We start from the raw sequence: 17050 nt of genomic DNA on the forward strand, positions 1-17050 counted from the left end.
GGAGAAGTGGTGGGCTAGTTAACATTTTGTCTTGCGATGCCACAACAGCATTAGCAAGCCGATTAGGAACAATGGATTTGACATGGCATGCGATTTGACAGCACATTTTTATATGAATATCAGGCTAACGTTGGTACAGTTATGTCTAAATAACTAAAGGTTATGATAATTCAAGCTTGGTCACATGTACCGTTGATTGTAAGCATTTGCAGCAAAATTAATAAAACAAGCTAAGTACAAGCTGAGAAACGATGTCTGTGGTCTGTATGTATTAATACGCTTAGTTAAACATAGGCTAGTATGCAACATTATTGTGTACCATAACATGCGAATCTGGATATGCACATAGTCAGGCTAGTTACATTTTAGGTTATAGGTGATATCTAAGCACAGTTTCACAATAGTACAAACAATAACATTTATGAAGGTTCCATCTATCATATGTATAGGCTTAGTGAAATATATGTGAGACGGTTATATAACATGTTTGAAGTGATATTGGGAGTTAAACAGTTGGTCTATAACCAGGCTATCCAGGTTATGCTAGGCATGGTTGTAAATATACATATATAAACAGGTGAACTAGAGGTAACGCTCCCTTAGTCAAAAACATATATAAGTCGCTGAGTCCCCTTTTACCCATGCCTGTCGCTTCAAGTAGGTAAGGCAGTTGACGTTGGCCACATGGATAGCAGCTTAGTGTGGCCGGGGACCATTCTGGTGGCGTGATTCTTGTGTCAGCCGATGCCGGCTCTCAGAGGGCTGTTGAAGCTGTTGCGGTGCGGTGGGATGCTATGATGTAGCCAATCACTCTGTGCGGCACTGGAGGTGTTTGCTGCGGTGAGATCAGAGTCCCATTCCGGTAGAGCATATCTGTTAGCGTGGGAGGTTCCGTGTGAGGCGACGTATTGCAGGCGGCTGTGTTGCCTCCTGGGTATGCCCGGGTGAGGGTCTGCCTCATGCCGGCGTCGGTTGAAGTGTTGCGGTGTGGTCCGCTTGGGGTCCCTCAGCTTTGTCCGGTCCTTGATTGGCCCTGCTTGCCGTCGTTGTCGCTCAAGGAGGTTCAATTTCCCTGGACACTTGCGTGGATGGGCTGCCGCCAATGGCGGTGTTAGTTTCTTGGGCTTTCGGGTTCTTTCAGTGTGCCTTCCCCGGTGCCGTTTGCAAGCCCCGATTGCAGGAGGAGGCGTGTGCTTGTGCCTGGGGTTCGCCTGTTCCATGGTAGCGATGTTGTGTGCCTTGGCCCTATGCTTCCGGGTAGCTATTGTCCTCCAGAACCTGGTGAATAGTTCATCCAGCCTAGCCTCGAGGTCAGTTTGCTCCATGCCCTGAGCACACGTGGCGGCGGCCATGTTGCTTGGTTGCTCTGCTTCTTGCTGCCCGTTGGATTCTACCCCTGGGGTCCGGGCAGGGAGCTCTCCCCTAAGGGTTGGACCGGGATAACCCCCGCCGGTCCAGGGGGGGGGGGGTAGGGCATTTGTGGGTCCGTACCTCTGACGTTTAGGCGAGGAGAGCGGCCGTCTCTCCCCGATTTCACCAGCAGTAGGCCGCGGCTGTCCATCTTGGGCTCCCGGTCACCAAAGTGTTCAAGTCCTATATCGGGATGATCACCAGGTCACTCCTGAGGCAGGTAGTGCACCCCGGTTTGCGTAGTTTGTCGAGTTTGGCGAATTTCTGCGTGAGATTGGCAAGTAAGGCAGGAGCCCGGCTTACATGCGTCTGCTCAGTTTGCTAGCTTGGCCCCGCCCTATTCACTGCTATCTTGATATGCAATGATGATGTAATTTTGCTCTTATAAGGGTCTGCGAGCCCGCTTTTAATCAGATGCCATTACATTTTCTCGAAGTGCTTTTAACCTGAACTCCATGTGTCAGTGTGAACTTACTTCTGCGTATACGCAATTTAATCATCTCAGATTTGGACAGGAACAGATAGACATTTAAACACATTTGTTTATTTCTAAATTAATCTACATCACTACCTCCAAAGCTTCTTCAAGGCATGGTGCACAAAAAGTGCAAGGGGAGTAGGAATGTGAAGGTATCGGCAAGGCACAAGGTATACTCCTCATCAAGGCCCGCCGAAAACATGCTCTCAGTTTGCAGTGCAGGGCATGTCCACCGTGAGGCACAGTGTTGGGTGCTTCATCCTATGCCCAGTGCAGGAATGTCCCAAAGTTTGGCATTAGGGGCCTCTTCAATGGCGCCTCTGTGTTGGGATTCAGCTCTGTCGATAGGCGGTGGGGTGGACCCCTGCAAAGCGACCCGGTTGGTGGCAATGACCGTAAAGGGCAGAGGTATGCCGTGCTGGATTCTTGAGTCAGTTGAGGTGCATGATTGTGGGGCTTGTTTAGGAATCTAGCTCCTGCGTGTGTGGGAGCAAGTGCTTGTGCCCTTACAGCATGGCGCCGTTTCCCGCCTTGTTGATCGTTTGTGTCTGCGCTGCCGGATAGCTGCTCTGAGGGCTTGCGGCAGGGGATCGTAGTGGTGGCGCCGGGCGACTGGACGAATCCATGTAACCACTGCTTTCACCGCTTTATAGTGAGTCGCTCTGCGGTTGCAGAGTGTTTTCCAAAAGCTCCTACAGAGCCAGTCAAAAGCCTCCATGGGCTGCATTGGTGGCTGGGTGCTTGTGCTGTTTGACTTGGGCCTTTGCTGGGCCGCCATCTTGGCTGTGCCTCGACGGTGCAGTACCCCTGTAGGCTGCATGGCCAGTAAATCCGTCATCGGGTTTGCTCAGTGTGGCCAGTGGGGACCGGGATAACCCCCACCTGTCCAAAGGGGGGGGGAGGAGTAGGGTGTTTTCTGAGCGTCCGTCTCGCCCCAGCTCCAACTCGGTAGGCCGCACCTAGCGTTCAGTGCCCCTGGCCCCGACGGGCCTCGGAGTTGTATCCCTCGCTTCGGTGGTGCACCCCCAACGTGGGTAGTGCACTCTGGTATATCTGTAGGCTTCGTAGCCGACGCTATTTCTCCAGTTTTTGCCTACCGGGCAGGAGCTCATGTAACCCACGTCCACTCCGCTTGGTGGTCAGGCTCCGCCCCCCCTAGAGAACTTACTTTTTTTTTTGTCAATCTTTCTTTTATTGAGGCAAACATAAAAAGGAGTACAGAATGAAGAAGAGGGGATGTACGATATTTATACAGATTGGGTACATGCTAACACAGTGTAACATCTCCTATGAGTAACAGCCTCATTTTATATTAGTTAAGTGTTCCAACGAAATAGTAGTTAAAGTGAAACAGATTTACATGTTAGGCAGGTTATAAATAAGCCATTTCTGTTCTCTCTAGTTAGTAGCAGGGTCAATCAATTTAAACTGACAGCAGGTTGTACGTGTATGCTTAAAGTTGACTGCTTTATTATAGGTTAAACAGAATCGCCTTATCAAAGTGGTTGGGTGAATACAGTTATTAGAGAAGATCAGGTAGGCTGAACATTGCAAGCTAAGGCTGGCATGTGTGTGCATACAAGATTTTAGAGTAGGGTTTAAGATTAAACAAGCCCATCCGTGAAATGCACAACATAAGTAGGCATTGTAGGGCCAATACATATTTGCAGGCATGGAACGAAACAAGCATATATCCAGATTGTGTACATGTTTGTGCCCCAAGCATCCGTTAGTGAGACATTTGACAGGTTATACTTATGCATGAGTTGAGTTGCTGGCATCTGAAATCCCTGGCTCTGTGTCTATACAACAATATGATTAGTACAACAGGGGTTCAGTTAACGATTGGGACCCAGGTAGTAAGCTCGTATCGGGCTTTGTGGTGCCTGCTAAGCCTAATGCATATGTGGTCTATAACTGGAGGACGTTGCTTCAACTGAACTGGTTAATCTAGGCACACACTGCTACTCATTAGCCCATGCACCCCTACTAAAGTGTAGGTCATTGAGTGAGATGCTTGTCAGGTAGAGTGTGTAGCAGGGTTACATGTGTGAGTAGGTGAAGCTAATGTATTGCTGTCACTAGCTTCGTTATACGGTTAGGTCCGTGAGTACAACTCTAACTGTGCCTGCATGTATAGGATTTTGTCTGCTAATGTCTAGGGCTGCATGTGGCCACCTGAGATAGCAAGGTGTGTTGTGAATAGAGTCCTTGTCTGTTTTAGTGGGGCAGTCCATATACCATCCCTGTTTACTCGGGCTCCTGGAGACTCCGGATCAACCGATTCCTCTGCTGGGCATCGGAGAAGCAACCGACCGTGGGCGTCTGCTGGGCATGGTAGAATCAAGCAGCCGTGGGTGTTGGGGTGTGGAGGAGGGTTGCGTGCGGTGGGGGGGCTTCTCCCCAGCTCCAGGCCTCGTGTGGGGTCGACACCGTGCGGCCACAGACTTGGGTTCTCCTCAAGGCCGGGTCTTTCCCATTGTGGGCGCTGCAGAGGGTCCTGGTGGTTGTCCGCCGCCAGCGGTGGGTAACCCTCTTGCGGGGTGGCCGATGTCCTGGAGAAAGTCTCCTGTTGGCCCCGGCCTTGAAGGGTGCTCAGCCCGCTCGAGTGGGGCTGCCTTGCCCAGGGTCTGTCTATTCCGCCACATGATCTTAGCCGGCTCCACCACCTTGTAGTGTGTGGGGATTTGTTGGGCTTTTCTCTGCTCCAGCTGCTCCCAGAAACATCTGAACAGGTCGTCCAGGCGCTTGTGTAGAGGTTGGGTAGGTTCAGGCTCGTCAGCGTGGTCTGCAGGCGCCATTTTGCGAGACCATGTGCTGTCTGCATGCTTTCCGCGTTCAGCCTCTGGAGCCTTTGGTAGCTCACATGTCATGCTGGTGCGGACAGGGATAACCCCCACCGGTCCAAAGGGGGGGGACGAGGGCTCCGTGTGGGTTCCATCCAGGGTCGTGGCGGCGGGAGAGCGGCCGTCTCTCCCATGGCGCCCGTTCCCCGTGGCTTCATGAGGTTCATGTGGCTATTTTTTGCTCATAATAAATATTCCTTTATTAAGTTCTGCCTTTGTCTGGTTAAGAATCACGTTACCTGAAGAGACTAATTAGTATTTTGCAATTGCTTAGATTTTGTGCTAAGTTGTATTTGGTGGGTTTTTATAATTGATTTACCTGGGGGACCAACGCACCCCATTTATAAATTGTCTTGGTGGTGGCAGCATTAAAATAAGTAATAGTTATAATATTATGTTTAAGTGTGGGTGGTGTTAAGGGGGATTTTGTCATTGTTTCCGGTCTAGTGCAGACAAATAGTGAACTTTAACCCTTTCACCACCACAACTACGTCATGCACACTCTTTCGTGACACGCCCTATCAGCTTCTCCAAACTGCATCTGCAAGCTGCATCAGAGAGCCACAGCAGCATTTGTAATTTAACTTGTAATTGTTTTATCCACTACCAGATTTTACAGTATTTTTACAAATTTAGAAATAACTTTGAAGGGAGAGGTGAGTGATAAATTAGATCTCAGCAGATGATGACACCTCAAGGTGATTGAACTTGAGAAAGGGTGTTTTCTCCACCATTTTAGTTATTTTGGTTCCCCATCATGGGGGAACGGGGGACCTGTGCCAGGACCCCCTTTATTGCACTAGCGCCTGGCAGCAATAGCTACCCAGTCACTAGTAATTTTAAATTGGTTTAGGCAACATGCCCCTACTCATGGCATGCGGCAAGTAGTGGCATGTGGGGGATATAAGCAGTGCCAGGTCCCCCCTATTGCACTTGTGACTGGGCAGCAATAGCTGTCCAGTCACTAGTAGTTTTAAATGACCGCGAGCTGCTGTGGTAAAAAGTCAACAATAATTGTAATAAATTAATAATAACTGGCAGAGGCTAAAAAGAAGAGATAACTGGGAAAATCACAGCTGGGGAGAAAAACGGAGAAACAGGAACAGTTATTGGGAGAATAATTGGAGAAGGAACCATAGATGGGATGATCAATAGACGAAATTGGGATAATTGGAGGAATAAAGTAGGGAATAGAGAATACTGGGACCTAAAGAGACAGACTGAGAGATTGGAGGCAGACGTGAAAGCGCTTAGGGAACAGATGAGAGAGGATGGAAAGATTGATCAATAGGGAGGTCCCAGCAATTAGTAACTCCATTAATGTATTTTTTGTAATATTCTCTTCATCTGTATGTATGTTTTGTTTTTTTGTTGTTGTTGTTTTGTTCTTTGTCTCAGACTTCCAGTCTCCAAAATAGCTATAGATCCAGTGTTCCAACAGAGCAAGGCAAAGCTGTATTAGGATGATGATGATGTGTGTCAACAGAAGATCGTGGTGGATCCTTGTTACAGGATGGATAAGTATAAGCTGTATCGCAGTAGGGATGGGGAGACAGGCAATATACTGCAAATAAGGGAGACAGTTTAAAAAGATTAGAGTCTACGTTGTAATAATCCTTCTATTCCTCCAAGGTGTCCAGAACCACAGCGGCAGTGGTTTAGGCAAAGCAGGAAGTCGGGAAAAATGGGACATATTTGCAGCCCTTTTGGGAGGAGTCGGAACTGGCTTGGGAGTATGGAATTCAGCAGATATCATTGGACTTAAAAGCAGGACAAACTCCCTCAGTGATGGTATGGAACATGCTATGAAAATAGGTAGGGAAACTGACTTTCTTATAGCGAGAAGACAATGTGAATACACACTATTGCCCACAACCTACATTTGGTGGAGAATATTGCTAACAGTATTAAGAAGTGGGAACTGCCATATTTTGTTCTGTTTGCAGATTTAAAGGACACTATTAAAAAGGATTATTCTTACCAATGTAGAGAAACATCCAGTCCTACGAACTCTTTAACTAGTACGCATGTTCATTCAAGTAATAACAGTTATAACACTATACTTTTGTATAGCAATGAAATAGATGAGGATGAAACTTTAAAAGGGGGATATATTTTAAATGTTTTGGGTTTTTTCTTTTCTCTCTCTCATACCTTATTCAATAAAGTTTTACATTGAACATACATAAACATTTATCACACACACACCTAAATTCTATCAACTATATACTAATGCTTTAAGTTCTGTTTTTTGTGACACTTTGTATAATATGTGAATTGACAGCCATGGAAAAGTACAGGGGAACTTATGTCGCTGTGGGAACTATTCCGGAGGGACGGTGTGTTGGATTTCTCCTGTATATCAGGTTTTTGCTCCCACTAGGTTCTCTTGTACTAGAGGGATAACTAGATAATGGAGCAAAATAAAGGAAGAAAAAGTAGGGGAATGTGGGGTGATGCAACCCCTATTTGACTGTTTTCTTTCACCTTGCTTATCTCACTCACTATAATTCCTGTGCTCCCCTTTCCTACTTCAGATTTCATAGTTTAGATAGATAAGAGGGATATATTATTATTTTTAAATGTGCTCAACATAAGAGAAGAAAAAGTGAGGTAATGTGGTGACATTTTGTCATCAAACTAATATGATGACCAGGGGTCATGTGATCAAGCTCATGTATGCCTTTTTTTACAGGGGGATAAGCTTTACCCTTTGATATGGTAATTGGATAAGTCAATACCTTTACAAGTCAGGAAAGAGATAACCACTTCCCCCTATCTCTATTCCTCCCTGTTCCTTCTTGGCTGTGCTACTTGAGCGACACTTGAGCAGACATGGGCTAATTTTTATCATGGTGAACTGTGAGTGGGATCTGGTGACTTTATAAGATTTAGTTGTTATTGACAGTTAGTTAGATTGGGGTTGTTGTTGTTGTTGGTATAGTTAGTTAGATTGTGTGTCATTATTTGTATGTTATATAGTTTGTTAATATACCACAGCAGTCACCGACCTGTTGGGGCATGGAGAAGGATTTAACCTCCCCTTTATTAATATGGAGAACATAGTGACACCCATATTAATGCGGGGTGGGGGGTTGAATGGTTAATGTTACAAGGAGGGAGGTGGTAGCGCTGCCGGCTCCCTCCTTACTTTTTTTTTGCGCATGCTCAGTGCTGTTTTTGTCCAAATGGAAGAAAACAAATCATTTTTTAACGAATGGTCTGCTGTCAAAATTCGTGATTGCGTGGGTTTGTGGGGTTTCCATGTGTTTTAGGGGTACTTTTGGGGTGTTGCTGTATTGCATGATTATCTGTGCTTGGAGATAATTGGATTAGATAGGAGGTATTATCTTCTTATGTATGGGAGTGTCCTGGATCTGAGAGCCAGTGTAATTTTGTATTTGATTCTACTGTGGTTTACTCTTAGGTCAAGGGGGGAGTGCCCCCTGCATGGGGACCTGCATATAAGGCCAGTTCCTGCTTACCCTCAACATAGAGTCTCATCTCACGTTTCTAGGGAAACGCTATACCAGCTATAATCACCAGCTCTTGTAAGAGCTACACTGCTATACCTGCTATACTCTCTTGGAGGAGAGGCCTTCCCACTGGGAGCTGGATCCAGAAGCTTGGTCCAGGGTGTAAAGGGACAGGGAGACCCCAGCCAAGGGGCTACGGTGCTTATGGTGTCCGGTGCAGTGCTTATGGTACTTGGCGACAGCTAGGAAGCAGCAATTGGTGGAGGCACCCAGTTGGGGGGCCAGGCGGTCTGCCACAATACTGTAAACATTCCAGAATACCAGGTTTTAAAAATGTGCCCAAAATGTACAACAATTTGGTAATTCCAATCATTTCAGGCATAACTTCTATTACTTTGTACCTTTCAGAGTATGTGTACAAATTCCTTATATACCAAGTGATAACATTTAAAACCTATTTATGTGATACTACCCAAGTGATCAATATTTTATCATGGATTGATTGTTTGGAAGATTATACTTTAGTCAGATGTTAGTTGATTATATAATTTTATTGAGCATCTGCAAGGTTGTGATGTAAGCCAATATTCATTGTCCATTTATTCTGATATGGAAATGATCAAAAATAGGTTTTAGTAACATATGTGGAATGATGGCAACGTTTTTTTTTTTTTGTAGAGTGAGGGGACCGCCATGGGAACTAGATTTGTGCCAAGTTATGCTAACCTTTTTATGGGCAAATGTGAAGACAAATTAATTTGGAACCAATGCCCTTTGCCCTTTTTGTGCAAATCTGGACCTAAAGTGGAGATACATTGATGATATCATCTTGATATGGAAGGGTAAACTTATTAATTGGAGTCTATTAAGAATTGTCTTAATTTAAATCCTTATAATTTGAGATACACTATTCACCAATAAAATATTGTATACAAAAAATGGGAAAATTTGCACCAAAACTTTAAAAAAACAGTGGCATGTAACAGCTTTAAAAAATTCTGGTAGGACAATATCCCCTTCAGTCAATTTATCAGGATAAAAAGGAATTGTTCAGAACCTGAGATGTGTGAACTTCAAATAAGGGAAATGGGAGGGCATTTTTCTAAATAAAGAAAACAAAACTAACCTTTTAAATAAAGCATTTTAAAGGGCCACGGAGATGCCAAGAGAATATACTTTAATCAAAACAACAAAAGAAGATAACTCTAGATGTTCCTAATTTCATCAATCAATACAGTAATCATACAAATATAATTAGACAGATCATTAGTAAGAATTTGGGGGAAAGAACCATATAATAAATATACTGGTAAAAATAGTAATTTATTGGTACAGAAGTAGATAAAAATATAAATTAATAGCACAATCACAAGTGCTCAAAACATATAAGACAGGAACCCATAGGTATAGCAGCTCACTAATACATAATGCTGAACTGGGCAAATAAGGTGCAGATAGTAAAAGTGCAAAATGCAGTGCTAGTATAAGGTGCAAAACACTAGTACCAAAAATGCACCAAGTCCATAATATGTGGCCCAAGAAAGAGAAAAAATCAGCATATATAAACAATAAAACCGCTGATACCACGATGCAGGGTCCCAAGGGGTCGTCAATGTTGCAATGCTCAACGCGTTTCGTCGTCAGACTTCCTCAGGAGCTTCTTCCATCTTCCTCCATCTTCTTTCTTTTAAACCAGCCGGTCCGTCTGTCCACTTCCGTGATTGGGCGTGCGTCCATACGTCACCACGCACAACGTCATACGTCATGACGCATGCGTGGCTAATATTTTTTAACATTTTTTAACATTTTTTAACATTATTCCCCACTACTTAATTATTATTTTCTATATTCTATTTTCTATTTTTATATATAATTCATATATATTTTTTCAATATATATACTTTTTCAATACATATTATATACCGTATTTTTCGCTCCATAAGACGCACTTTTTTTCCCCTCAAAAGTGAGGGGAAATGTCTGTGCGTCTTATGGAGCGAATATGAAGCTTTACTTACCTGTCTTGCAGCGTTGGCCGGCAGCACAGGGCGCACCGCGGTAGTGGAACTTGAATTTCATGTTCCGGTTTCCGGCGGGACTGAAAGGAAGTGTGCACAAGCTGAGTGCGCACTTCCTTTCAGTCCCGCCGGAAACCGGAACATGAAATTCAAGTTCCACTACCGCGGTGCCCCCTGTGCTGCCGGCCAACGCTACAAGACAGGTAAGTAATTATGGGACAAGGGGAGGGGGACAGTATGGGAGAGAAGAATATGGGGAGGAGGGGGGGGGGTGAAGTCTATGGGGAGGGGGGGTGGTGAAGTCTATGGGGAGGGGGGGTGGTGAAGTCTATGGGGAGGGGGGGGGTGAAGTCTATGGGGAGGGGGGGGGTGAAGTCTATGGGGAGGGGGGGGGGTGAAGTCTATGGGGAGGGGGGGGGGTGAAGTCTATGGGGAGGGGGGGGGTGAAGTCCATGGGGAGGGGGGGGGGGTGAAGTCTATGGGGAGGGGGGGGGGGTGAAGTCTATGGGGAGGGGGGGGGGTGAAGTCTATGGGGAGGGGGGGGGTGAAGTCTATGGGGAGGGGGGGGGTGAAGTCTATGGGGAGGGGGGGGGTGAAGTCTATGGGGAGGGGGGGACACTATGGGACAGGGGAGAAAAAAAATATTCTGTACAAACTGTCCCATAGTAAGAAACACTATGGGACAGTTTGTTCAGAATATTTTTTTTCTGGGTTTCTTCCTCTAAAAACTAGGTGCGTCTTATGGTGAGGTGCGTCTTATGGAGCGAAAAATACGGTATATATTTTTTCTTCCCATTTTTTTCTTCCCCTTTTTTTTAGTCTGGTTCCTGTCCAATTTATATCTCCCCCCTTTATACTTAGCATTCCAATGTATAGGGGTTAGAAGGGGGGTAGGCAGATTTGTAAATCCGGTCTGCATAGGAATAGAGCGCTCTCTTTTGTAGTTCGCTCTTTATGCCACCGTGTACATGAACAATAAAGTTTATTTGCGTTTCTCCGTGGTTGCGCATGCGCATATTAGCCACGCATGCGTCATGACGTATGACGTTGTGCGTGGTGACGTATGGACGCACGCCCAATCACGGAAGTGGACAGACGGACCGGCTGGTTTAAAAGAAGGAAGATGGAGGAAGATGGAAGAAGCTCCTGAGGAAGTCTGACGACGAAACGCGTTGAGCATTGCAACATTGACGACCCCTTGGGACCCTGCATCGTGGTATCAGCGGTTTTATTGTTTATATATGCTGATTTTTTCTCTTTCTTGGGCCACATATTATGGACTTGGTGCATTTTTGGTACTAGTGTTTTGCACCTTATACTAGCACTGCATTTTGCACTTTTACTATCTGCACCTTATTTGCCCAGTTCAGCATTATGTATTAGTGAGCTGCTATACCTATGGGTTCCTGTCTTATATGTTTTGAGCACTTGTGATTGTGCTATTAATTTATATTTTTATCTACTTCTGTACCAATAAATTACTATTTTTACCAGTATATTTATTATATGGTTCTTTCCCCCATTTATACCTATTTAGTGACTGTGGCGCCCTGTTAATCTATATATATATTTTTCTTGTTATTGGATTTGGAGTGTCCAATTTACAGAGGCTAGCCTGCACTTGGTTTATATTGAAATTCCTTTCCCACTCACCCACCTTTTCTTTCCTTGCCTGCATTAGTAAGAATTGGATCATTTTAAAAGGTAATTATAGACTTGGAGAATTACTGAAAGCGCCACCTAAAATAATGTATTCAAAGGCCCTTAATTTAAACAGTCAAAAGGAATATAGTCAATATCTATTGAAATCTGCTCTTTTTTTGTAAAATTAAATAAAGAGGACACACTCTTTACATATAAAGCACTTCAGCTTTGTGTCTATTTAAAAAGCAATAAAGTCAACATTAGTGGCACCTTTAATGCTTGTCTCGATGTCTTTATGTTCAATACGTATGAAAATGACTCTTTCTAATGATATGAAACTACCATTCCTTTAAATATATGTAATTTATCATCATGAAACTTCCCATAATCAGCGTAATTTGATTAACAAATGTTCTATTTGATATTTAGATTAAGCATGTGGGCAATCTTTGTAATTAAAATAGAGTAAGTAATATTTAAAATATTTAATATATTTTAGTGATGTGATCCCATGTTCTATGTGTCTGAAAAGTCTCTTTAAAGGTTGAATAAGCAGAATGTTCTAATATATTTATGGAACACTTCATCCCTTACCCCATAGATCACCGGACTCAGAAATCTGGGCAAACACGTAAAAACTAAGAAGTTTGTTATAAGCAACATGACAGGAGAATCTCTTAGGTAGGTCTCTGAAACTGTAGAGATGAAGGCAGTCATGCACAACAAGAGCTGAAGGGCGTGCATCATGACAGTTCTACCAGCTTTTGAAGCTGAAGATGTCCCTGAGCCAGCTTTCTTGGCAACTTGCATAACCTTTATGTATGTGAAAACAATGGTCAATGCCACTAGAGTGAAGGTGGAAATAAAGGTAAGAGTCCTTATGGTGTTTTGCAATGGATTCACTGCTAAAAGTGAAAGGTCACATATTACATTGCGAGAAAAAAAGTCTTGCTCGACTGTGGATTGCATGGCGAAGAAGTCCGCCACGTTGGGCACGGCCCCTACGACCCACATCAGGATTATTGAAGTGTTAGCTCGATGGGCATTGCAAAACTGAAAATATTGAAGTGGATAACAGATGGCTACATATCGTTCCAGAGCCATGATCGCCAAGTTGCAAGCCGTTATCCTGAATGTCAAAGCTGCAAGGTTGAGCATGGGGTAGCAAATGGGCATGGGGATGTATACTGCATAAATTGCAACCAGAAACAGACTTATTGATGCTATTAGATATAATATATCAGTGATAAGCATGTGAACAAAGAGCACATAGCGGGCATGCTCATGAACGTGCGGAGTGGTGAAGTAGACATTGAGTATCAATGCGTTAAAGCAAACGAAGATGCAGAAACATAAAATGAGCAATATCACAACAATCATCTCTGCGATGCCAGCAATGTAAACAAACTTGCTTTGGTACAAGGTCTCTCGAGATTCGGTGTCATTGCCAGACAAAGCTGAAGAGTTTACCATGGCAGACTCCAGCAGTTTCCTTGAAAAGAATCACGGGGCATGCAAGAAAAAAAATCAACAAAATTAGTGTGAAAAGTGGCGAAGTGACAAATGTAAATCATTGAAACTCTGTGTTCCTTTTGAATTAGTTTACAAATCTTCACATTGTACCGTCTGTAATCCCTCAATCTCACAGCATTGCAGACTATGCTAACACCTTATAAATAATAATTATATCAACCTAGAATTATTATTATTATTATCAGCATTTAAATAGCGCAAGTTAATAAATTAGTTAATATAACATTCTGCAGCGCTTTACAATTATTAATGGGGAAATTCCACAATAAGCAATAGACATACATAATATTAACAGAGGCAAGAGATGAAAAAGGCACAATGCAGGCAGTATGATCCTAGACAAGCTGCCAAATTCAGGCCAAAATGAAAGAGTGTGTGTGTGTGCATGTGTGCACGCGTGTGTGCGTGTATGTGCGTGTGTGTGTGTCTCTACACTTAGAGGAGAATGGGGGTTCATGAGCAGGGTGACCAGATCCACCATGTTTTTTTGGGACACATAGCATGGATACATATTGATGGGCAGCACATGGAAAGGGTTGCTCTGTAGTATGTAAAGTTCAGAAGAGGGTGTATAAAATCAAGCAAATAGGCAATCGAGAATCCTGCGGAATATGTTTTATACATACTGCAGGGCAACCCTTCTGACAAAAATGACAAAATTGTATGTGTCCCGGTAAACATGGTGGATCTAGTCACCCTGTCCATGACGAGCAGAAGACTCCACCAATCAGCAGACCAGCACATGTTGTCCCCAACTACATTTCACTCAGGATTAGTGTAAGTGCTTTATAAACTGGGAGCAGTGACACTGAAACTGCCATTATCGTACACACAGCCTGGTATACATATTTGTCTTGTATGTGTTGTATGTGGCCACAGGGCTGCCATCAGAAATTTTGGGGCCCCTAACTGAGCTCAGGGTCTGGGACCCTGGGGGCCCGCCTCCAAAACTGCCCACAGAGACCGCCTCCAAATACCGCCCACAGGAATACACACACAGACACAAACACATTCACTGATACAAAAGGACACAGATACACACACACACACTGATACATACTAACAGACACACATACTGATACGCATATAGGCATACATACTGACACACACATACTGAGACATACAGGCGTACATAGTGACAGACACATACTAACATACATACAGACACACATGCATAAGGACATAGACACAGACACATTCATAATGACATACAGACAGACATTCATACTGACATGCAGACATACATACACTGACATTCATACACACATAATGACATGCATACAGATAGACATACATGCATACAGACATGCATACAGACATACATGCATACAGACATGCATACAGACATACATACTGATAATAATACATTCATACTGGCATACATTCATACTGGCATACATACATTCATACAGACACTGACATCCATACATACACACATTCATAAGGACATACAGACATACATTCATACTGGCATACATATATACATTCATACAGACAGATAGACAGACATACATACACACATTCATAATGACATGCAGACATACATACACTGAGATTCATACACACATAATGACATGCATACAGATAGACATACATGCATACAGACATACAGATATACATACAGACATACATAGTTACATACATACATTCATACGGGCATACATACATCCATACAGACACTGACATCCATACATACACACATTCATAATGACATACAGACATACATACACTGACATTCATACACACATAATGACATGCATACAGATAGACATACATGCATACAGACATACATTCATACAGACAGACAGACATACACACATTCATAATGACATGCATACATACACTGACATTCATACACACATAATGACATGCATACAGACATACATTCATACAGACAGACAGACAGACATACACACATTCATAATGACATGCATACATACATACACTGACATTCATACACATATAATGACATGCATACAGATAGACATACATGCATACAGACATACATTCATACAGACAGACATACAGACAGACACACAGACATACACAAAGACAGACATACACACAGACATACACACAGACATACAGACATACATAGACACAAACAGACATACAGACAGACAGACAGACATGCACACATGCATACACACAAACAGACATACATACACACAGACAGTCATACACACATACAGACAGACATACACACATGCAGACAGACACACACACAGACAGACATACAGGCCTATATACACACATACAGACAGACACACAGACACACAGACATACACACAGACAGACACACAGACAGACATACATACACAAACAGACATATATACACACAAACAGACATACACACACAGACATACATACACACAAACAGACAGACAAACATACAGACAGACAGACAGACATACATACACACAAACAGACAGACATACACACACAGGCATACATACACACAAACAGACATACACACAGACAGACATACACACAGACATACATACAGACAGACATACACACAGACAGACATACAGACATACACACAGACTTATTTACAGGGGTTAAACCTTTAATGAACGGTTTAAAACCAAAGTTTTGATGTTAATCCCCAATAATTGTGCCACTGAAATTCTGCTCCATGTCTGAGACGTCATTAAGGAAGCTTCTGACTGGCTGCTGATGAAGGTTGAGACCATCAACTGACGGTAGCTCCCCGTTGTGAATAGAGGGAAAAATATATGTACATCCGATGAACTCCATTGACATTTCTATGTTACCCCCAGTGTCCCTTGAAACAATTAAAATGGTTTAACGCTGAAAGGAATCGAGCGGCGCTAAGGGACTCAAGATACTATAACCACTTAAATTAGATAAAGTGGATATAGTGCCTAAACCGTCCCTCAAATTTTCATTTCTGTTTTGTAAAACTTTATTACATTTAATTAAACTTAATGATATTTTTTAAATGATGTAATGTATATTGATTTATTAAGAAATGTTTAAACAATGTATATTGTTTAGATAATGTCATTTTTGCTCAGCCTAGCTGTTAAGATTGCTCTCTGCACTCTGTGTGATACTGCAGCAGGTAGATTATGTAACATACATGTTACAAGTCACCTACACAGATAGATGGACATTTTACCAGATAACTGATAAATGCCACCTTAATTATTAACAGACAAGTCACCTACACAGATAGATTTTAAAATGGGCATGAGGAGAGAGACATGGGAGAGGGGCATGGGGGTGAGAGATATGGGAGGTGGGCTGCAGGACTTGGGGGAGAGAGAGACATGGGAAAGGGGGCATGGGGAGAGAGACATGGGAGGGGAGCATGGGGAGAGAGACATGGAGGGGGCTGCAGGGCATGGGGGAGAGAGAGACATGGGATAGGGGCATGGGGAGAGAGAGACATGGGAGAATTGCATAGGGGGAAAGAGACATGGGGGGCATGAATGAGTGGGGAACATGATGGGGAGAGAGACATGGAAGTGGGGGAGAGACATGAAAGGAAAGGGAACAGAGACATGGATGGAAGGGAAGTAAGAAGAGACAGGGATGGAGGGGCGATAGAAGCGAGCGAAGCGGTGAGTGCAGCAACACCTTACCCTGCCTGGAGATTGCAGAGTGACTAGGGAGCGA

At 43.5% G+C, this 17050-nt stretch overlaps 1 protein-coding gene across 1 annotated transcript; it reads right to left on the minus strand.

The window, feature by feature from the left end:
- Window positions 1-12409: 12409 nt before the first annotated feature.
- Window positions 12410-13345, minus strand: LOC134585522 (odorant receptor 131-2-like). Its single transcript, XM_063440947.1, has one exon. It carries the CDS (start codon window positions 13343-13345, stop codon window positions 12410-12412), a length of 936 nt encoding a protein of 311 aa, XP_063297017.1.
- Window positions 13346-17050: the final 3705 nt, after the last annotated feature.

This window comes from Pelobates fuscus, chromosome 1 (genome assembly GCF_036172605.1).
Source record: "Pelobates fuscus isolate aPelFus1 chromosome 1, aPelFus1.pri, whole genome shotgun sequence".
NCBI lineage: Eukaryota > Metazoa > Chordata > Amphibia > Anura > Pelobatidae > Pelobates > Pelobates fuscus.